General features: G+C 44.7%; 2 protein-coding genes across 2 annotated transcripts; both read right to left on the reverse strand.

The window, feature by feature from the left end:
• Nucleotides 1–1,464: 1,464 nt before the first annotated feature.
• Nucleotides 1,465–2,326, reverse strand: CCR75_007916 (uncharacterized protein; the record flags this gene model as incomplete). The annotated part of the gene is given in 3 exon segments (XM_067965972.1): nt 1,465–1,983; nt 2,002–2,056; nt 2,094–2,326. The coding sequence occupies 3 exon segments, from the start codon at nt 2,324–2,326 to the stop codon at nt 1,465–1,467; spliced, it is 807 nt and encodes a 268-aa protein (XP_067820916.1).
• Nucleotides 2,327–2,362: 36 nt separating this feature from the next.
• CCR75_007915 (uncharacterized protein) lies at nt 2,363–2,955 on the reverse strand (the record flags this gene model as incomplete). The annotated part of the gene is given in 2 exon segments (XM_067965971.1): nt 2,363–2,584; nt 2,596–2,955. The coding sequence occupies 2 exon segments, from the start codon at nt 2,953–2,955 to the stop codon at nt 2,363–2,365; spliced, it is 582 nt and encodes a 193-aa protein (XP_067820915.1).
• Between the last annotated feature and the right edge of the window lie 19,672 nt (nt 2,956–22,627).

The following is a 22,627-nucleotide window of genomic DNA, read 5'->3' on the forward strand; positions in this document are numbered from 1 at the left end:
GACAGCGCGAAAGTCCTAAATCGACTGGAGAGTCGATCGTGAAGGTTCTCGCTCTGGTACCGCAAACACAGGTAGAGGCAGCTGAAGAGGAAACGCCTCAAAATTCTGGGAGAATAAGTCCTCGCAAACCTGTAGTCAAAGGTATGGGCGCTTTAATCTACCTCACACAACAAACTTGTACCTTAGAACTAGTGTCGCCACGGAAGCGGTAATCCGTCTTCAGCACGTTTGCACTTGTTATTTAGGAAATCGTTTTTAGACTGATTTATGTGGATGTTTTACGAGTGAGTGCGCTGGCCTCACTTGTGGTTCTGTCGCTAGCATGACTGCACAAGACTTCAGTGTGAATACCCAACCCATTGTGCAGTTAGATCCCGACGGCTGTGCACAAGCACAGGCAGCGTCGAAGTTCGACCACTCGAATACGTTGAGTGGTACAAAACGTGGATGCTTCCTTGAAAAGCAACATCCAAGAAAGTTTAATACGCCCGTCTTTAAGAGACAGTGCTCAAGTGCTAAATCGACTGGAGAGTCGATCGAAAGGATCTCGCTTTTGTAGCGCAACCACAGGTAGAGGTAGTTGAGAAGGATACGCCTCAAAAATGCTATGAGAATAAGTCCCCGCAAATCACTGACCAAAGGTTCTTAGTTATCTTTTGAAAAAAAGGCCAAAGAGAAAACTGAGACAATAATGTCTAATTAAACAACTGATCAAGTGTAGAGGCTTATACACTTGATCTAGTAGCGCCTCCGATGTCAACGCGGAGACAACTTAATTGCTGAAGCTTGATCCGAAATAATTTTTGCGTGATCTGCGTATTGGCAAGCTCAAGCAGATGTGCCTGCCTGTCACAGTCGACAACTATGTGGCCGATATTTGATCGGCAATAGCATCTCCTGAGACCGGAAGGATTCTCAGTAGCTCATCGATGTACGAAGGTGTCTTCGATGTTAAGACTCGAATTGAACGTTATACGTCCTAATTATTGGAGCCTCTGAAGACAAACCCTTTGTATAAGGATTTCATAGAATTTAAGGATGTCTTTCCTGAATCAATATCGTACGATTTGTCTAATGATAAAGGCACTCGACACGAAATCGACCTAATGCCAGGTTCGAAATACTGTGTCATGAAGCGATGGCGTGAACAAGTAATAGCGATCGACAAATTCTTTGCCGAACGCTTAGCAGCAAACCATGTCAGGGAATCAACTTTTCCACATAGCTCTCCGATCTTCTATGTGCGTAAAGCAGCAGGAGGACGGCGGTTTGTGCATGCATTCAATAAATTGAGCGCTGCAACTATACCAGCTCAAACGCCGATGCCACGAAAAATCTTAGTCATTGATGGTATGTCACTGATTCCTATCTTTTCGTCAATGGATCTGATGGATGGATTCTATCAGATCGTCATGCGTATACAAGATATTTCCGCTTGCAGCAGTAAGCACCCCAAGCGGTATGCTATGGGAAAGAGCAGTCATGCCACAAGGACTCAATGCCCCTGCGCCCGCGAATCGTTAGCGAGGGTACGCGTACCCTCCACGTCCGCACACGCAAAGGGCAAAAGCGGCACGTAATCCGCAATCTGCGGCGGTGTGTAACTTTTTGAAAAAACTCGCCGTGGTCAACTGCGAGTTTAATACGAAACTTCGGGGCAAGACGCTCGAGAAAGTGCAATCGTTCGTGAAAGACTGCGACATCTCGCGGTTCATCGGCACAAATACGCACCCGCTCGGCGATTCCTAAAGCCTTGCAATGTTCATAGAATTGCTGCATAAACGATTCGACTTCGGCGACGTCGTGGAGGTACCGCACCGTTTGATTCGTACAGTCTTGACACCGAATCCACCAGCCATCAATCACAAAAGGGTGAGGAGATTCAGAAGACGAAGACAAGGACTGATAATCTTCATGCGTTGCTCTCGTTTTACTGGTGCGTCGGCTATGGGAGAAACAAGTCCGGATCCCGAGGAAGAAGTACTAGGGCGCTCGCTTGACAAAGTAGCCGGATCGGTCGTGGAAGGCGCTTGAATGTGCCTGGTCGTGAGTTTTGCTGGCGCGCTAAACCCTGCGCTTGCGTCTTGCCACACGGAGAAAAGGCCAAACACTCGATTTGTTGATCCACACGATGGTGAGCGCCAAGCTCTAGCAGTCGATATAAGTGTGTAAAGTCAATGGTTAGAGGAGTCTTACGAGTGGGATCATTATACACGTTTAAGATGGCGTGTTCGAATAAGGCCGAGGCGTTCTGCTTCTCCATGTAGCTATGCTGACCTGCCCATGGCATCTCCGTGACGACAAGAGACAAGGACTTTTGGCCCATTTTTCAGCAAGCGGAACGAGGTACCGATCAATTAATTCAAAGTGGCGGTCGCTCCACAATGGCACCCGATGGCCACGCGCTACAGCCCCTCCAATGCTGCCATAGACCTAGTCGAAAGCGCGAAGAAGTGGGCGTTGGAAGACGCACGGTTACCACGCGTATGGCAACGAAACTGGACCATATCAAGTGTTCGTTTTGAAACCCTGCGTCTTGCGTAAACACAGATAGAGGTAGCTCGTAGATCCCTGGATCTAAATCCTCTGCAATACGAGCCCGAATACACACGCGATGAGTTTTTCGGCCTCGTTACTCACGCCTGATCGGTCTAATGTCTCCATAACGCTATTTCCCTTCTCGTCCTCGACCGTTCCAATCACAAATACTTCAACCTGTAGACGATGGAGCGGTACAAACCTCGTGTCCACGGCGACTGGTGCTCGATGTCCATGACCCGATGGCAACATCCAATTGCTTGTGTCAATGGTTACTAGAAACGGCACGTTCGACTGCAATCGCAATTGAACGCCTGTGATTTCATTACTTGCAGTGGGTAGTCGCACTCCTTCCGGAAGCTTTACACGCGCTGTTGACGATGCCCACCGAGCTATTTTGATGACGTCTTCGTTCATAGCAGAGCCGTGAACGGAAAGTCGGATGTTGAAGTACATCGTACCCATGTCTGAAAGGTTCTTACACTTATGCGTAAGCATAAGTTGTATGGAAATATTAAGAAGTGTATATTAGCTACAAGTGAAATACCGCTTTTTGGGTGCATCGTGGGTATACTCGATGTACGCCCGGATCCAGAAAGGATCAAGGCGATTATTTATTGGCCTGTGCCATTTGATGTAAAGCGACTATAAAAATTCCTCGGCAGAGCAGCGTACCTGTACAAGTACTAAAGCAGTTATGCCGAAATGACAGTACATCATTCTTCTTTGTTGAAGATATAGGTTATTTGATAAAGGAACGCTGATTGTCAGCGTTCATTTGAGGGTATTAAGCAAAGCTTGGTGCAATCGTTAATCCTGGCGATTGCAGACTTAAAAGACCATTTGCTGGGGTCTATGATTTGCAATCAGTGTCCATTAATGCAATTTGACACAGACAGTACAGAGCGCGTCGTCTGTTATCAATCGCGTCAGCTAAAACCAGCTCAACGCAACTACTCAGTACATGACAAAGAACTTCTTGCCATAAATACACACTGACTAAGTTTAGGGTTTATCTCTTGGGAGATAGACCGTTCGTTTTATTACGGACGATGCATCTCTTCGCATGGCTGTAAGCAGTCCACATCTCTCGCACATAATGGCGAGATAGTTGTCTTTCTTGGCGGAGTAGAACTGCTCCGAGGAGTATAAATCAGGACGATTTAATGTCGTCGCTGATGCCCTTTTGCCCCGGCTCGATTTTGCTGCCGGCTCGAATCAACAGTGAGCACAAGGTCACTGTTGCAACAATAAGTGTTTCGTCGTCGACATTACTCAACGACGTTGAAAGGGCTTATTAAGAAGATAAGGTTCATAAAGGGTTGATAGATAACCTTTGAGATTTTTCTTAACAATATTTAAAGGATTGCCGAAACTGTATAGAACCCCAACAGATCGATACACAACACGCAACAGGCTACTATATTCATTCCAAAGGCATTGCTGGTGACACACCTCGTGTCGTCATTTTACCCATAATGGTTTGCGTTGATGCATTATGTATGAGTGCCACGGTGTACCAATAACTGGTTGCGTGGACGTGAGAAGAGCTATATCACGATTAGTCGCGACTTATACTGGCGTGGCCTGTATAAGTTCGTCCGCAAGTACATGCGTCTTGCGAATTTTAGTAATGGGTGAAGCCCAGTGATTCATTCCGTGCTTTATTACATCTCTGCCCTGTTCGGGAAAAGCCGTGGCAGTCTGTATCTATGGACTTCATCTACGAATTTCCCGACGACGAACATAAGAATACTGGTATTCTTGAATTTGTTGATCGCTTCAGCAAAATGTTACATCTTGCTGCAATACCGGAGTCGATCACAGACAAAGGCTATGATCGTGTCTTTATTGACACATAATTTCGGCTCCATGGGACACCTCGCAAACTGGTCTCACATTGAGACCCAAAATCCCGGCGGAATTTTGTAAAACTCTGTTCAAATCACTTGGAAATCAATTAAAAGTACCAACTTTTGATCATCCTGAAACAGATGGTCAGACACAGCGGGCAAACCGTATTCTCGAAGAGATACTTCGCGGATACGTCCACTCTCTTGAGAGCTGGAGCGAGTTCCTGTCGATAGTAGATTTGCCATCAACAATTTAGTGCATGCTTCTTCAATGCATAAACCATTTTTGCGAATGCCTACGTATACGACCTTATTTTAGAGTGACTCTTATACAAACGGAGCTTGATTGACCAAAGAACCTTCTAGATCTTTCTTATCACACATTTGCACTAAAATCAATGCAAACGATGCCAAAGTTGATGTAACTAATAATGAGGTGGACAAACTCAGTCATAACAATAATGCTATTTCTGACTTTGACAGCAATGCTGAATGACTGAGCATCGAAACCAATATTAAGAATGAGAACGACAATTCTCTTAATAACAACGAATTCAATATTTCCGCAGTGCGAGCCGGTCGCACTGAAAACAAAAAAAAGTCAGCACGTGATTTCCTGTTTGCTAGAGAAGCAGATGTCCGTTTCGTACATGATTCCATCTCTGATGCGGTGAGCTGATAGAAACGGAACTCTGACAAAAATGAAGAGCAGACATACTTTCATTTAAGATTAATGACCTAATCCTACTGTCTACGGTAACGCTACCAAAGCACTAGTGAAGAATGTAGGCAGTAATATATTACTGCCCAGGTTAATCGGCCCGTTTCGTTAACTACATCGCCAATACAATGCGTACACGATCCAGCTGCCTCGTATAATGCGTACGCATCCTACGTTTTATGTTGGGCATCTCCGCCCGAACCATCAGTACGAGGCTTCTTCCGATTCCGGATTACAGCGGAACAGTCAAGGACATCCGCCAAAGCCTGATAGCTCCAAGCCAAAGACCTATTGTCATGGAACAAAGTCTCATACACTTAGCTGTCAACAGCTCATTTTGAAGAGACTGATTGGTCTTTTCACTCGCTCGTTGATCTGTCGCTATCTGCGCATAACTTTTCAACCGGCCACGAGACACATTATCGACCGTCACCGCTAACTCGCAGCGATGGGGTCGCTCGTGTTCAAGATCCTCACTTCAATAATTAAAGGTGTGATTCAAATCACGATATTGATTCGGACACGACAAACAAGGCAAATCCAATCTTTTCTACCCCTCCACATTCATTGATGGATTAAGATGGTGAGAAGTGCTCTCTTGTTGAAATTTTCTTAAACCACCGTAAGACAAAGGGGTTCGAACGAGTTATCTCGTTTATTGGCCAGGGTATCTACCCTCGCATGATAGTTGCGAACCTCGTCTTAACTAACATTGGACGATCCGGGTCTTGTCTTGCGGTACGACGAGACCTATCCTCCTCGGCAGAGGTCCATCGGAAAACAAGCGCTTCCTGCAGTTCTTAATCCTTTGACGCATCTCGTAAGAGATGAGATTCCTCTAATGGGGTCTTTGAGTGCATGACCACCACCCTTAAAACAGCATGGGCAAGAGTCTACCCACGAGAGGCTAGGAAAACCTACCTCTCAAGACAAACTGTGCAACTTTTAGCGTGCACCGACTAGGGTCCGTTTCTCGAACCGTTCACGGAAAGCATTTTGCTTTCAAGCCAGACCTCATGGCCTATGTTCTGTCTATTTTGTACAAAATCTGTCCAAGCTTGGAACAAAGGTTTGAAATCCTTTGCCCGCTTGGAAGAGTGCCGCCGATGACGGAAACAGGCATCGATGAAGAATTCCGTCTCATCCACACCAGGCTTGTGAAGCGTGGATCAGTCGATGAGCGGAATATAATATCGATCGTTGGTCACACCAGATCATTGAATTAGGTGACCCTTAGAAAGCAACGAATGACTCTTTTCAGGAGCAAATCGCAACCTATAGCAATACCTCTCCTTTTGGCTCATATTTACGTTAATGTTAACTGGGCCTATGAGGGATCCCAAGAATGACTCCTTTCATGGTGATGCGAACTAGCACCACCATTGCAGCACTCTTTTCATCATTGCCACTTAGTTCCTGGTGACGCATACGATCGTCACCAGAGTGATCATTGCCCACAGAGTCGTCTGATGATAACTGCTCACCAAATGGGTCCGGCAAGTCGAACAACCTCGTCATCACCTCTCAAGTCGTCACGTTAGAACTTAAAGGTTTAATGGACTCGGACCCAGGTGATTCGGCGGCCTTTACAGCAAATACTGAGTCGGGAGATACCGGTGACTTGGTCCAGTCACCTGCAATATCAACAAGAGATGACATAATTAAGTCATCTCCAATGGACGTAGGATGTGGCTATTCCTTCGCAGTAGACGCACTAGCGTCTACTGAAAAATTTGGATTACTAAAAGCTGCATTGATCGGCGCAGCTGCCAGCTTTGCGGCCTCACTGGCCACGCGGACAGACTTATTATTCGCCATGTTGGTTTCGCTTAAAATCAACCAATGCAAATAAACTTGGTATTCTGATCAAAAGCCAATTATGCAAAAATCCAGAGAGAAACAAAAAATTCGTGCCTGTCACCCTACTCATCAGATACGTCGCAACTGTTTGTTAAGGAGAGTGATGTAACAGGGTGTTGCGTTACATAAGTACAATTTTTTAAAAGAGGAATAGTACGTATTATTTCCTTTAGGAGGAATAATAACTATAAATTTCTTTGCGAGGAAATAAAAGAAGTACAACATTATTATCTATATTAACGTTAGCTTCAATAATTCCAATATCAAGAGATCTGGTAATATTGATGCAATAAGACATTCCCTCTATTGATCGGTTGATATTAGTCTAATCAACCCCGCCAATCATTATAAGACATATTTGTGTGGTGTGCAAGGAGGCTCATTTTTAGTAAGTTATTAATAGAATAATTTCAATAGTAGGTATTAAGTCGTTCGGTAGAAACTTGATATATTGGTACAATTTTAATTTTTCTCTATTCTAATGCCTTACTCTAGACCTATGAAGCATAAGACCCTCGGCTTCACAAGTAACCCTCTCTGTACCTTTGTGTACATGAAGGTTTGAGGTACCTCACCTTCACTGTAATCAGTGTAAGGTTAACTAGTACTGATTAGTACTCGTAAAAGGTGCCCCGTAACATTTTGTCCCTACACTAGCCTTCTTAGCTTAAAAACTAAAAACTTTTATCTGCACGTCGTCTACGTGAAGTACTCGGAGACACCGCACCTTCACTATTATCAGTAGGACTAAAAAATTACTAGCGAAAAGTGGCTCATAAAACCTGGAAGCTTTTTGTGGCTTCGTTTAACGGCCAACCCTTGTCGGATTAACAAGAGAAGGGCTAGTACTCCCTCATGAAGGCTTCCACACTACGCGTGAGAGTTTTGTACACTAAAGTGACCTCGAATCGAAAGCAGTCAGTCGTATGAGCTCTGTTATAGGAGTGCAGACCTTAAGCGTCGTGTTGCTTTATTTACAATGACGATTAAATCAGGTATAGCCGTGTTCTTACCACTTGGACTCGACGGAGTACAGAAAAGTGTAAGCTTTCCTCTCCAGCAAAGTTACAACAGACAGAGGTGTTAAGTCAACAGATTGCTCAACAGTCAAAACTGTTGAGACTTCAGCATTTACATGCTGCTATAGGGCTGACGCATTCGCGTCGATCTGAAAGTTTTACGATTAAAATCTTTAAGTTTTACGGCAGTTGAAGGCGACTCGCCTCTATCACGGCTCGTCGAATTAGTCGATGGCATTGAAGCATGCCGCATCGACAACGATGCGACGAAAGTGGAGTTTGGCATGTCCAACGTTGACAGGCGTGCCGAATCTTAAGCGTATTGCTCAAGCTTTACGATTCATATATGTTTGGGTCGTATGGGATCGTTAAGATCCGGCTCAGGCATATATATTGAGCCGCCAGGTGCCTAAAAGCTTAAAGATTGGGATCAGAGTAAGCTTGACCTTCACACTTATGCCCAACATACACGATACCTGGTGAGTTGAATTGTAAGTCATTTGATTGGTGAAAAACCCAGGTTACTGTGTTCATCAATGGTGTTGCGAAAGATCCCGTAAATACCTACCGGTTACGTTTAGAGCTAAAGACGCTAAACTAAGCAGTTGTTATAGCGGAACAGGAGGACTACCGCCTGAAAATGGCTTTGCCATCTCGAAATATTTTCGTGTTTTGAGACGAAAAATAGCTAAGTGCCCAGAACTCATCATCCACTCGTATCTAAAGAGCTAGAAACCTCGCTCTTCAAGTTACAAAAGATTGCAAAAATGCAAACGTTGTGAACAGACGGGCCGCTATGCTTCGAGTGTAGTTCCCTGTGACCAAAATCAAGAAGGACTGAGCGACGCAATGACCTTTTGCGAAGAATAGCGGACCGACGCTTTTGCGAGAAAACGGCGAGGTCGATCGTCAAAAAACCGGTAGTGGTCACTTGGTTAGGAGCGCTCTACTGATCAAGCAACGTCAAGAGTATTCGCGGGATTTTCAGACAAAGGTTGCTACTAGCACATAAACATGGTGTGAGACCTCTCTTGATGGTGAGGTTGCTACGAATGAGCGGTGCGGAAACAAGTCGCTATACACTGTTCAATATTTATATATTATGTCAGTTGATAAAAAAATCGTTAGGTAGAACTTACATAAATTACTATAATTCAATCTGTAACGGAGTGTACCGTTGCATGAGTGCTATAGCCATTGAAAGAAAAGAAATAACGAAGTACAAAATATTACTTTTATTAAATTGTCTTAAATAGCTCCAGTATTCCCTATAATAAGCTCAGTATTAGATGTAAGACTGTTACGTAAAAAAACTAAATATACTATAAATACTTTTACTTTTCTTCTATTGAAAAGCCTTAGTCTAGACTTTTGAAGCTAAAGCCCTTTCGCTTCATAAGAGACCTTCCTCTGTACAAGTATCAAGGCGCCTTACCTTCACTGTAATCAGTGTAAGGTGAACCAATACTGATCAGAACTAGTGAAAGGTGCCCCGTTACACCTGGTAGTACTTTGTTGTCCGTTCAACGACCCACGCACGTTTCATTCAACCTTACCATGTTGGATAAAGAAGGAGGGAGCTTTTAAACCCCTTAAAAAGGCTACCACACTGGGCGTGAAGAGTTTACTCATTTGAATGACCTTGTATGGCGTGCTATTGAACGAATGAGTTCGGTCGTAGGCGGGCAAGCCGTTGGCACCATATGTACACTTTGGGAAGAGATGGACAGCATGCGGCCATAGCCGAGTCCATAAGACACGGACTCGACGCGGCCCGAAAGAAAGTAGCCTTGCTTCATTAGCAGGGCTCTCAACAATTGGAATTATTGAGACAACAGCACGCAAATGCTGATGATGGGCCGATGCTTCCGCGTCGAGCCGAAAACTAAAAAATAGAAGTGTTTAAGTTTAAGGCGCGTCTATCGGCGATTGGCGGAGTTGATTACACTTAAATCAACCATTTAAGAGAACTGTTGTCTTGTTGCTACAATATTACCGTATACGGTATTATTGAAATGTTAAGTTAAATTTTAAATGATAATTATTTCTACTCCTTCATGTATTTTGTCTTGAAATAACATTTGTGAACACAAGACCCCTTTACATGGGAATGTGAAGGAAGCTCCTTGTAATGGGGCACACATTGGTTGGAGAACGTTGTTGATATATATGTACTTTCTTGGTAAACAACGCTTTTAACCTATTCTAAAATAGTCAATTACTTAAATCCCATTAATTATGGGTAACAGATATGGTCGGCGCCAAGTATAAATCTGGCGGCCGAAATCTATTTTGAAATTAGTTTGGGTAAGGTTCAGATTAAATAATTAAATAAGGTGCAGTTCCCCTTTTGACCTAAAAGCTTTAAGTGCCTTCCTGAGGCTTGCGCATTGATCTGTATGAGATAGAAGCCTTTTAAGGTATATATTTTTGTGCACTAGTTGCTACTTGATTATACGAACCCCGGAATCCCTTGAACTAGGATTGATTTAGCTTTTGTAGCTTGTACGACTCCTGGAGTTGTAAAACCCATTATTTCTGTACAGGTAATAGACTCTCTGAGTCTAAGATTCTTCATCTGACTTTAGGAGCGAGGTAGCTCCGCTACACCTGGAAGCACTCGCAGTCAATCTACGCCTGAGTCTTTATAGGACTAAGCCACCACTGAAATGGAAGAGTTTCCAGAACTTTCTGAGGCGCAACGCGCAATTTATGACAAGCTCAACACTTTATTTGGGCTTAAACATGTAGAGTTCATTATATCCCAGGGACCAGAGGTGCAGCATGCAAGGCTTGAAGCCTTCATGCGATATGAATCCGTCCTGATCGGCCGGGTACAAGATCACCTTGCGGCATCGATGCCAACCCGGTCTTTTTGTACCTAATTTAAAGCCGAAGACGTGCCCTCTAGCTGTCAACTTGAGTGAAAAGAGGGAGAAAATCTCCCTTTTTGGACTGAGCAGATGGAGATGTCTATTGACTCCGCCTTGTTCTTAGCAGAACGGCAAAAGGTGGCTATGACCATTTTCATACTCGAAGGTAGAGCCATGGAGTGGGCATATATCGTGCAGTATGTCTATAAACGACGCTTTCTCCTCATTGGATTCGCCGAAACAGCAAATGACTAGCATGTTTGCACCGCCTGATCAGCCTTTTCGCGTGCGAGCACGGCTCCTAGCGACTCGACAAGATAAACGAGCCCTAGGAAGCTATGGGGTCCAGGAGTTGAGAACTATCATTGCATCCACGCGTCAGGACCCGGTGGAAGAAGCAATTGTCGTAACAATCTTTATGAGCGGTCTCAATGAGAGCGTTGGCCGGGCGGAATTATTCCGATCTCATCCTGCCACTTTCGAAGAGGCAGTTCCCAAAGCGCTACGCGCTGAATTCGACTTCAAGTCTGCTTGCGTTAGCACACCTGTTTACCGAACAAGCTCTTCGAGCACATAAATACCGTCTAATAGGCCGGAATCTATAGATCTAAGCCTCGTTGAAGAAGGAGAAAAGGTTTTTCAAGCTGTGGAGCAGCATAAGAACATCCGTAGATATTATTTGTGCAGAAGCACGAAACATTAACGTCTGTCCTGTCCCCTATACGAGATACGCGTAAAGCTCAAAAGAGCGCCAACTCCAACCTTAAGAATATATCTGTCACGGTCTGGGAAAACGTCGATTCTTAGTAGGTGCAAAGCGCCCTACTGGGGAAGGCCAAGGCTCTGTTGAACCTTTAGGAGGTGAGAGTAAACCGGACCTAGCCTTAATTAGCTCGGTGCGTAATGGCACGGGGCGAGAGTACAAGCCTGGTTTGCTAGTCGCTCAAGCAACTGTGGAGGGCTTCGATAAGCCAGGATCAATTTTGATTGACTCAGGAGTGTCTTGCAAATATGCTCGACGTCTTTATCTTTAAGGAAATCGACAATACGTTAAGGCGCTAATAGCGCATAAAGTGATACAGTCACTGTTCGCTTAGCGACTGGGGCTCGTGTCACTGTTCCTAAAGTTCCATTGAACTTAGGCACAAAGTTTCTGGATTCTGACAGTATGGAACGATGTCTTGACCTTGATTTGGATTTGAAATATGATCTCATCCTTGATATGACCTGGTTTAGAGCACCATGAGCCATGGATCGATCGGAGGTTTATGATCTTAGGCGCCACGCGCAATGTTCCTAGCAAAGTTTTGGAGAGTTATGAACCCACCTTCGCAAGGCAAGATAAGGGCTATTGGCGCGAATTATTGACCGATTCTGTCAGCGTTTTAGACATTGGAATGTCTGGGTTAGTAAACTCCAATGTTAAAAACATCAATTCTAAGCCCGACTCAGAAGAAGGAAGTGGAACGCACGTACTCCGTCGAGTAACACTTGTTGTAATAACGATTCACTGAAAGCGTTGGCCTTCGGCCGAGTCATCAAGGGTGTAATATCCCTGAAATACGTGGAGTGGCACGTCAAAGTCCACCCAGTGTGGTCGGCCGAGGTGGCACCATACTGAGTGTCAGTAGTGACACTATTGGCGGTTCGCCAGGATTTTTGGGTGCAATATCCCAGAGATACGTGGAGTGGCACGTCTAAGTCTACCAAGTATGGTTGGCCGAGGTGGCAGGCGACACCATACTGAGTGACACTATTGGTGGATCGCCAGGGCATTCTGGGTCAAACACTTTAAATGCACGTGAAGCGACACGTAAACGTTGGTTGGTGAAGAAAGTTGACTTACCTAGCTCTTTGTCGGATGTCGAATTAGACACCATGTCTGGTCTATACCAGACATACAGAACCAATACAGGCTAGAAAATTCGGGGGCATGAATGTCCCGGCCTCTAAGAGGCGTATTGTCTCTACTCCAAGACAAGGGAGACGCGAAGCGTTTATACCTTCACAAAATGATGCGTGTGAGCAATTAGACACGCTTGTAAATGGTGTAACCGGTAACATTGAAGGCAAAGTTAGTCTTGCGGCAATCCCTACGTTACATGCTCTCTTAGAGCTAGAAGAAATGTCATCGATGAGTGCGGTCGAGCTTTAAAGGCTGGCAACTTATCTGAGATGGTGGTCATTCGACCTCTGATTGAGTTTAACTCATCGTCACTTCTGGACAAAGCCGTCCTGGATGACACAAAAGCTGCACTAAGTGCGCGGAGTGGGTCATCAATCCTTATAGATCCTACGAATCCATTTTATTCCTTAATTAAGGAATTCCAAGATGTGGTATGTAATAATCCACCATCTGTTTTACCTCTGATAGAGGTGTCCATCATCAAATTGACTTGGTTATGGGAACCAAATACTGTGTCGCATGACAATGGCCTTTACCAAGGGAACAGTGTGACGTCGTTGTCGCTTTTCCCGTGCTAAGCATGAGGCTGGAATGGTACGAGAGAGCAAATCTCCCTATTTGACACCAAAATTTTGTGTCAAGAAGCCAAATGGTAAATGGTGCATTGTTAATACTTATAATAAGCTTAGTGCTGGCATTTTACGAACATAAACCCCATTCCCTAGAAAGGATGTTCTTCAGAACAATGTGGTCGGAAGTACATGCACAGTGCACTTAACTTAGTCGATAGTAACTACCAACTACTCATACGAGCTAGCGATATGCTACTAACAGTGATTAACACCCCAAAACGGTATGCTATGGGAGTGATTGGTTATGCCACAAGGGCATTTTAACGCCTCGGCAACATTTAATCGTCGAGTGATGCAACTGTTCCGCCCCATCGAGGTTATGCAGAGACTTATTTTGATGACATTTTTGTACACAGTCGTGTGGACAGGGTCGGTCGGATATGAAAAACCATTAAGACCTTTTGCGAGCAGTGTTCGAGTGTATGCGCACAATTAAAAAAATATGCCAATGCATCGAAATGCATTTTTGACGCAGACGACATTCCTTTTTTAGGATGCTTTATAGAAAAGCGAGGCCTTAAAGCGGACCCCGCTAAGATAAATGCCATAAAAGATTGGCTGTTTCCTAAAATCCAAAAGGATTTGCGTATGTAGTTGGGTCTCGCCAATAACACAATTTTAGCAAAAATTACGCTGATATGGCTAGGCCATTATCTTATCTCCTTAAAGAATACAGAATGGTGCTGGACTAGAACCGAGTTCAAGCAATTAAAGATAGTCTTATCCATGCCCCGATTCTGGCACCGCTGAATCAAAATTGGTCTTCAGTGTCATCTGCGACGCATCAAATTTTGCCATTGGCAGTGCTCTAATCCAAATAGTTATATAATTTGATAAAGTGCAGTTATCTTTTTGATCTTAAAGCATTAAGTGCCTTCCTAAGGCTTGTGCATTGATCTGTAAGAGATAGAAGCCTTTCTAAAGTATATACTCTCGGGCACTAGTTGCCACTTGGTTCTACGATCCACTAAATCCCTTGAGCTAAGATTCGTTGAGCTTTTTAAGCTGGTACGACTCCCTGAGTTGTAAAACCCATTATTCCTATACAGCTAAGAAATTCTCTGAGTTAAGAGTCTTCCTCTGATTTTACGAGCGAGGTAGCTCCGCTACATTCCTAGCGTCAGATCATCCTACTTTAAATAATTTCTATATCAATGCTAATTGTTTTATCAAGTGACGCTCTTTTATCAAGTCCTTCAATTTCTTCCACATTGTATTTTGAAATTACACCATTTTCGTAAATTCCAACGTTGATATGGCCAAGTCTTTGATTTTGTTGATTGTGCCATCTAGATAAATATTACAGAAGATCCTCAAAGAAAGCGCGCCGGCAATGACAGAATGGATGTATTGAATCTATTCTGTTCTTCTTGCCAGATCTGTAACTACACGTAATGATATATGTGTGCCAGCAATCTCAACGCTGTTTTTTTCTTTTATAAAACATGAGTTGCGCTTGAGCGGCTAGGTTCACGTGAGTCTTTAGACGAAAATAAAAATATTTGTTAATTCTTGAGTACTTTTTATCCCTACCTCAGAAAATCCTTTCAAAGTTCCAGCTATTACCAAATTACAAGTACTAACATGATACTTGTAATTTGATAATTTTGGCATTAATTCTGCTCCTATCATACAGATCAGCATAAATTCATTTTCCAATCTGGTGCTGCTCGTCCGTTCTTAATTTATGGGTCGTTAGGTGATTAAGACCAGCATTGAAAGCCCTGCTTGTCAGTAAAAAGACTTCAAGTCGCTGTAGTTCAGCAATAAAAATATAGCTTAATCATCGAAATCTCGTTGTGAATTGATGCACACTGGTTTCAGCACTTTGCTTCGTCAATAGGAATGTGCCTGGACTGCCATAACTAGTGAGTGAGAAGGTGAGGCATATTTAGGTACGCTTGCGACCCATTATATCCTGCCGCCTGGCAACCGTGCTACCAGAGCGACTTTTACTTTATATGATAGGTAGTACTAATCCTCGGATAGCCGAGCGCCTGCGCGCTGAGTCTCTTCCTGAGATAATTTGATCACTCGGAGTCATCGCGGGGCCCTGTAAGTCTTGTAGTTCTGCGTGTGATGCCTCCAGCCAGTGGTTGACATCGTCGTCAAGAAAGGCCGTAGCTTTCAAAACAGCGCTGGACTTGTCAGAAGCATATACTTATATAGAGTACGTTGTGTCCATTGCGATATTCGCTAGTCGACCCGCCATTTTGTTGTAGGTGCGATAGTGATGTCCCCAGCTGGAGACCGGAATCCGTACGTCATGGCCCGCGCCTTAGAAATGGCGGCTTCAAGCTGGCCTTTCGCGGGGTATGATGGGTCCGAAGCTGTGATAGCACCATTGCACTATCCCCGACGACATGCAATTGGGCGTATACGGAAGACTTCGCGTGTCGTAGACCATGCACGAGCCTCCTGTATTCAAACGCCTTGCTTGTGGTGTCGGCAGCACTGTGCGCCATGCTCGAAATCCACAGAACGCAAGCGGCGTGCGTATGAATGTTGAGTTGGAAAATGACGGATCAAGCTCCGCCTGGTCCCGGATTACCTCTAGATCCTCCGTCAAAAAATGGCAGGTATATCACTCCTGGGCATCGGTCGCTGGGCAGCTGTTGCAGCACCATTTCGTCTATGCAGAAGAGAGATTCCGTCAAAGCGGACCTCACCCGCGCAAACAGGTGTCCGTCTGTTGGCATGTCTGGCTGATATGTCGAACCTCGAAATCGTGTGATCGCTCNAATGCCTTAGTCGGAACGCAGACAGCCACTGCGGCTGTCGCGTTAACAGGGCTAAAGGATCCATCCCACTTTAACAGTGAGGATGTTGATCCGTCGCTCATTGTCGACTACAATGAGTCGACACCGTTGCCGTCACCTCATAGTAGTGATGCGGACAACGAGCTCATGAGGAAGGATGATGGCGCATTATTGCCCATCCAAACTTCTCTCATGGCTCACAACATGGAGACAGCAGCATTTACGAATGCTGTCTCGTCGTCTGCGCTGGAAAGCGCAGCGACAGGTAATGAGAGCGCTGCCCATAAAGGCGCAGCCGCTTCTCCGTTGGGTATAACCACAACGCCTTATGCTCAGACCATAATCCATAATGGTTCTGACATAGAGGATTCGGAGCCTAAAGCTCCGCCGACGACACGTGAACGTGCTCAGTCGGTGTCACAAGCCAGTCGTTTTGAACGTGGCTATGTGACGGGTGGCATATCACTGATGCCCCCTCCATCTAAATGGCCTCGTTTAAACGGGCCAAGAACGTCGCTCCTAGAGCGCGCTCTTGTACACGCATATAATTTTTAGGGCGTCTTTCAATTATGGAGAGCTCAAAGAAAATCGCTTGGGCGTATTTTTCCGATCCCGGTCGTGTTGCATTCGAATGAAACGCCCGACCAATACGAGGCGAGATTCCTGCGCCGTATTCATCCGCGTTCCGATGCGATGAAACAGCGGTCGCTGAATTGATTTCGCGTGAAAGAAATCATGGGCGGTACTGTACCCCTATTTCTTCTCACAATGCTACTTCTGCTAGTCCATTTGAGACTAGCAAAGTGGCCTCAGCTGGTGCTCCTTTTCATGGGTAGCCATCAAGCCGGGCACATCAATACGTAGGGTATCGATCGGTATCCAAGAGTCAAAACTCTTCGGGTTACCTTTCCATTGGACGAGGATCTGATACCCTTGCCTCCCGGAGCGGTGGGCAAGCAACCTTCCAACGAGGAAGCTTTGATTGGCTCCTGCATTCATTAGTGCAGGCGGCGCCCGATAAGAGTGGCGATCTCGCCCACCTATTCGCGGCTGCCTTACCTTCGTCCGTTCAGTCACAGGCGTTTAGCGCTGCTGAACGACGTATTGCGGATCTCGAGGGTCAAGCCTCACGATGACCTCCGATCTCGTTGATGTCCGAGCGAAGGCTCGTCAGGGTTATGAGCGCCTGAAGACACGCTTGGACCTCTTTAAGAGGATAATGCTGAGGGATCCGAGTTACTCGCGTGATGTCCCTCGCTCTCCGAGGTCTGTTCGTGGTGGGAGGAGTCGGTCCGATAATTTTTCGCCTTCATCGTATCCCTCACCCGAACGACGCTTGACTCACAGTCGGCGTTACCATCGGTCTCCGTTGACGGATGAGGATATGTGACCTCATCTGGGTCTACATACCGTTTCAGACAACCCACGTAAAATACGGGGTGCGTCTTCATTTACGGGGAAGGGTAAGCCTATAATTTAGGTTTCCAACCTCTTCGATTACTGTAATGGGCCGATTGAAACGCGGCAACAACTTCGGAGTCTCTCCAGGTAGTACATAAACTGCATTCTTAGGTAGTGTAGCAGTACAACTAGTACTTTTTTACCAACTCTAAAGCGTTTATTATTTTTGCGACCATTTTGGTCCGCGTATTCTTTTTGCTTGTCCTGTGCGCTTGCGTCATGAACTTTACGTGTGATAGCTAATCGATCATTCACAAAACGTTGAGTCTCGCTCACGCTTTTGGCATCAGGCTGCGGAGATGTCGGTCATTAGGCGTAGTTGTATTGACCACTGCTAAACTGACAGGGTCACTAGGGCAAGTTTCTGTCTTTGAGATGATACCCTCATGGGCCATCGTCATACTGACATAACTATGTCCCTCTACGTGCGCTAAGTGCGAGGTTGAGTGGGCGTCTTTGCAGACGACCCACCAACACTGTCCATTTCAGGTGGCATCTTTGCCGCCGTGTATGAAAACACAGGTCGCTTAAGTGATTGAGAGAACTAGCGGCGCGTAAAGCTGCTCGTAGTTCCTCGCTCCTCTTTGACGAATTTAATGATGTAAATCCGTTCTTTAAGGAGGGATGATGTAACAGGCTAAGTTGCTCTAATGTTACACAGTCCCCGTGAAGTACACTTGGTGTACTTAAGGGGATGGTCAATTAATTAAATAAAGTAATTAGACCCACCACTCGGGTGTGGTTCACATTTGTGACCAACCTTGTGTATGTGATGCACATTGGTACATTCACATTAGAAGGGATGACGGCTAGCGTCATCCGATACGCGAGGTATCGAGAAAGATATGCTCCCAATACAAATTAAGTGTTAGAAGTGGGTTTAAAAATGTATGCACCTGTTGCTACCTTGAAATTTGAGACTCTTAAGGTCTCACTTCAGCAACGACTTTGGTGATTAGATGGCTAAAATGAGGCCAAGGTTCGAGTCCCGTTGCGGTCAACCCAGCTGTGACTAACAGTTCGATCTGATGATTGAAGTTTCTCTCGTCGTGGTAGGCAACACGGGCATCCTGGTCTTTGGTTACCAATTGAGCAAAAATGATTTACTTAGCGGCTGTGCCAGATACCATTGATGGTGAAGGTACAGCCAAGCTGTTTCTTAAAGTTATCTATAGACATGACGTTTTGAATGGTAAAATAGGTATTTATATTTAATGCGTTTTATATAAAGACTGATATCAGTCTGAAAACTACTTTATACTTAGTAAGTGCGCACGAAGAGCCAAATTTTTGCTTCCGTGGCCACACTTTACTAAAGTACTTAGTGCGTTGGGTGAAGTCGCTAACGCGCCCACCACAACTACCTCACTGAACGCAAGAGAAGCTGGTTTAATTGCTTCCTCGCTGTGCTAGGGTGTGTCTAAGTAGAGCGTGGCCGCATTACGACGTGCCCGCCAACTTAAATCAAGCCTAGACAGCATGAAAACTTTCATGCGGTAGATTCGACCTCTAAAGGAAATGATATACTGTTTGCATGTTTTGTTTTCGGCGCACCTTTTACTAGTACTACATTAGTTCTAGCTACCGTACGCTATTAACAGTGAAGCCTCCGAATACGTACATGACTTGCAGAGATAGATTTCAAGTTGCTAGGCGTGCTAAGCATTTGAAAGTCAATACTAAGGAAGACTTAGTAAAGGGATTAAGTAAAACTGTATTCAAAATGTTTAAGTTCCCTACGTATTGATTCATTCATTGCTCACCGTCCATTTCCGCGTCAACCAGCGATTGGCGAGGTTAATTTAAAGACTTTAACCAACCAATGAACAGAACTGTCAGACGATCACAACAAAATTACCGTATGAGATTTTATTGACACTTTAATAATTACGATAATGATTTTTATTTATCTTTATTATTACTCTTGTGGGTAATAATATTTATGTTACCGGACATTCCGCTACATCACCCCCTGATGCATACTATTAAGTCATACTTAAGAGAGAATTGTCTGTGTTCCTCAGAATTCAACTTATTCATCGCACGGTTAACAAGCCCATGCGATGCATCCCAAAAGTTGCAAAGCTAGCAGCTGCACGATTAAGTGTGGCTAATTATGCAACAAATTTAGCAGGCGCTCAGGCATTTAATGTGGGCGACAACTCACCTGCAACCCTAATTGCAGTAAATTTACGAATCGGACACTCTCGAATCCGACTCAAAACATCTGTGAAGGCCCCCGGATCGCCCGGGGCCGATAATGGGTTATTGCGAATCGAATAGGGAATTACTTTGTAAGATGTTCGGTTTGCCCGACCCATTTTAATGAGGTAATCGTCTGGTGCCTCGTAATATGGTGAAAAAGTTGGTGATGTCACTGTGAGAAGAGCAACTTATCTTGTTGGTGTGGAATGACTAACGATCGCTACAATATTCCGTTGTTCGACTCATCAAAGGCTTCACAACCCTGCTGAAATCGAGTGCAAACCATTTATCGATGCTTTCTTACATCGATGGTACTGCGGCAAGCGTGCCATGAATTTAAATCCTTTGTTTCAAGCTTGAAATTCTTTTCACAGAATGTATAAGTGTAGGCCGCGAAGCATCACTAAGCCAACTGGTTACTGCAAGACTGGGTTGAGAAGAGATTTTTAGTCAGTGCCGCTATAAGCTATACTATTTTACGTGAGAAGCAGCGTAACCATACCTCTTCTGAGGATTGCCATGTACCTGCTCCGTCAAGAACGCAATTTCTGCGCCTAGGTAGGCTTCACTCCTTGAAGTTTCGTCTTTTAAGGGCGCCCATTGGAGAGCGTGTCTCTCCTATTTAATGCGCGAACAAATAGATAATTTACAATCCCCTGATGAACGCGTAGAGCGGTCTTTTTTCGACGGTCACTCTTGACCAAAGGTCTAGTCTCATTGTGCCTATTGACGAGACCTGAAATCTCTATTTTCAGTTGAGACCGAGGTTCCCAAAAATCATGCGAGGATGCAAACTCTAGCCAGCGGACGAGATAGTCCGTTCAAATCCTCCCCTCTTTCGCAGCATTTCAAGAGCGCTTCACGAAAAAGTACTTCTCACTTTTCGACTCCGTCGAATTATTATGAAGGAGATCCGACGTTTCGCCTGTTAGTCGTCATTATCACAATCGCGTCCTCCGCGGCTTACGGAAGGACGTCCACCGTCGTCACGACTTGATGTCGACAGTAAAAGTCCTTGCATAGATCGGATGAATGACTGAGCGGAACATGCGTTCGCCCAATTTAGGAGCGAGCGGGTGCTACAAAACCTTCGCAACGAGGAAGAGGCAGTTCGTCAAGAAACTGCATGCTTGGAGGAAAAAGTGAAACGTCTCAGTCATGAACATTGGTTTCCCGCCGATGTGGGGGCCAAATGCTACCCCGAAAAGGCCAGCGCTGATAGTATCGGCGGAGATATCCAACGTAAAATGTAGTATGCGTGCGTTTCTGCAAGTAATTGATATTTTAAACCAAAATAATATTACAATAATATCTGAATGAGGTCATACGGACTTTCCATACCTAGCACTGTGAACTTCTCTTTATACAAGAGAAGTCACGTACGAGGCAGCTAGATCGTGTATGCGTTGCCTCGATGGTGTGATACACGAATTTAGTCGATATGCTTGTACAGTAATTTATTATTGCCCACATTCGTCACTACATGTTCAGGTAGATTTAACGTGGACAATAGGATAAAGTCATCAACCTCATGCTAAATACGTCGATCCATCGCGCCAGCGAAGAATCTCCGCACGAAACAAATGCCTCTTCCTGAGCCTGCAGGCATACACCTACTGACTCGATATTGTCTATTGTATTCAGTGCCGATGTGCTGCGAAGATATTTCCACGCTACCTGTGCTTTTGCACAGCCGTCGGTGACTAGTTCCATATCACAATGATAGACCTTTTACGCTGTCTGTACTTGTGCACAGCCGTCAGAATCTTACCGCACGATTGGCTTTGAATGAAAATGTTTGACGCCACACAAAATCAGTTAGTAACTTTAGTTGCAACTTATTTGCTAAAATAGCTGCTAAGTGATGCGAGCAACCTCAGCATCAGGAAAGTCACACACAATGTTTGTGTGCTAGTAGCAACCTGCATTTTCGCAATCGTTTGTAACTCGAAGAGCGAGGTTTCTAGCTCTTTAGATACGAGTGGATAATGAGTTCTAAACACTTAGCTACTTGTCGTCTCAAAACACGAAAACATTTTGAGATGGCAAAGCCATTTCAGGCGGTAGTCCTCCAGTTCCGCTATAAAAACTGCTTGTTTTAGCGTCTTTAGCTCTTAACGTAACCGGTAGGTATTTAGGGGATCTATCGATGAACACAGTTACCTGTGTTTTTCACCAATCGAATGACTTACAATTCAACTCACCAGGTATCGTGTATGTTGGGCATAAGTGTGAAGGTCACGCTTACTCTGCTCCAAATATTTAAGCTTTTGGGCACCTGGCGGCTCAAATATATGCCTAAGCCGGGTCTTAACGATCCCATACGACCCAAACACACATGAATCGTAAAGTTTGAGCAATACGCTCAAGATTCGGCACGCCTGTCAACGTTGGACATGCCAAACTCCACTTTCGTCGCATCGTTATCGATGCAGCAAGCTTCAATGCCATCCACTAATTCAACAACTGCCGCAAACTTAAAGATTTATAACGTAAAAATTTCAGGTCGACGCGAATGCGTCGGCCCTCTAGCAGCATGTAAATGCTAAAGTCTCAACAGTTTTGACTGTTGAGCAATCTGTTGACTTAACACCTCTGCCTGTTGTAAACTTTGCTGGGGAGGAAATTTGACTCTTTTCTGTACTCCGTCTAGTTCAAGTAGTAAGAACACGGCTATAGCTGCATTTAACTCGTCATTGTAAAAAAAACAAGGGGCGCTTAAGGTCTGCACATCTATAATAGAGCTCATACGACTGACTGCTTTCAATTCGAGGTCACTTTAGTGTGCAAAACTCTCATG

This window comes from Bremia lactucae, linkage group LG12, assembly GCF_004359215.1.
Source record: "Bremia lactucae strain SF5 linkage group LG12, whole genome shotgun sequence".
NCBI classification, from domain to species: domain Eukaryota; phylum Oomycota; class Peronosporomycetes; order Peronosporales; family Peronosporaceae; genus Bremia; species Bremia lactucae.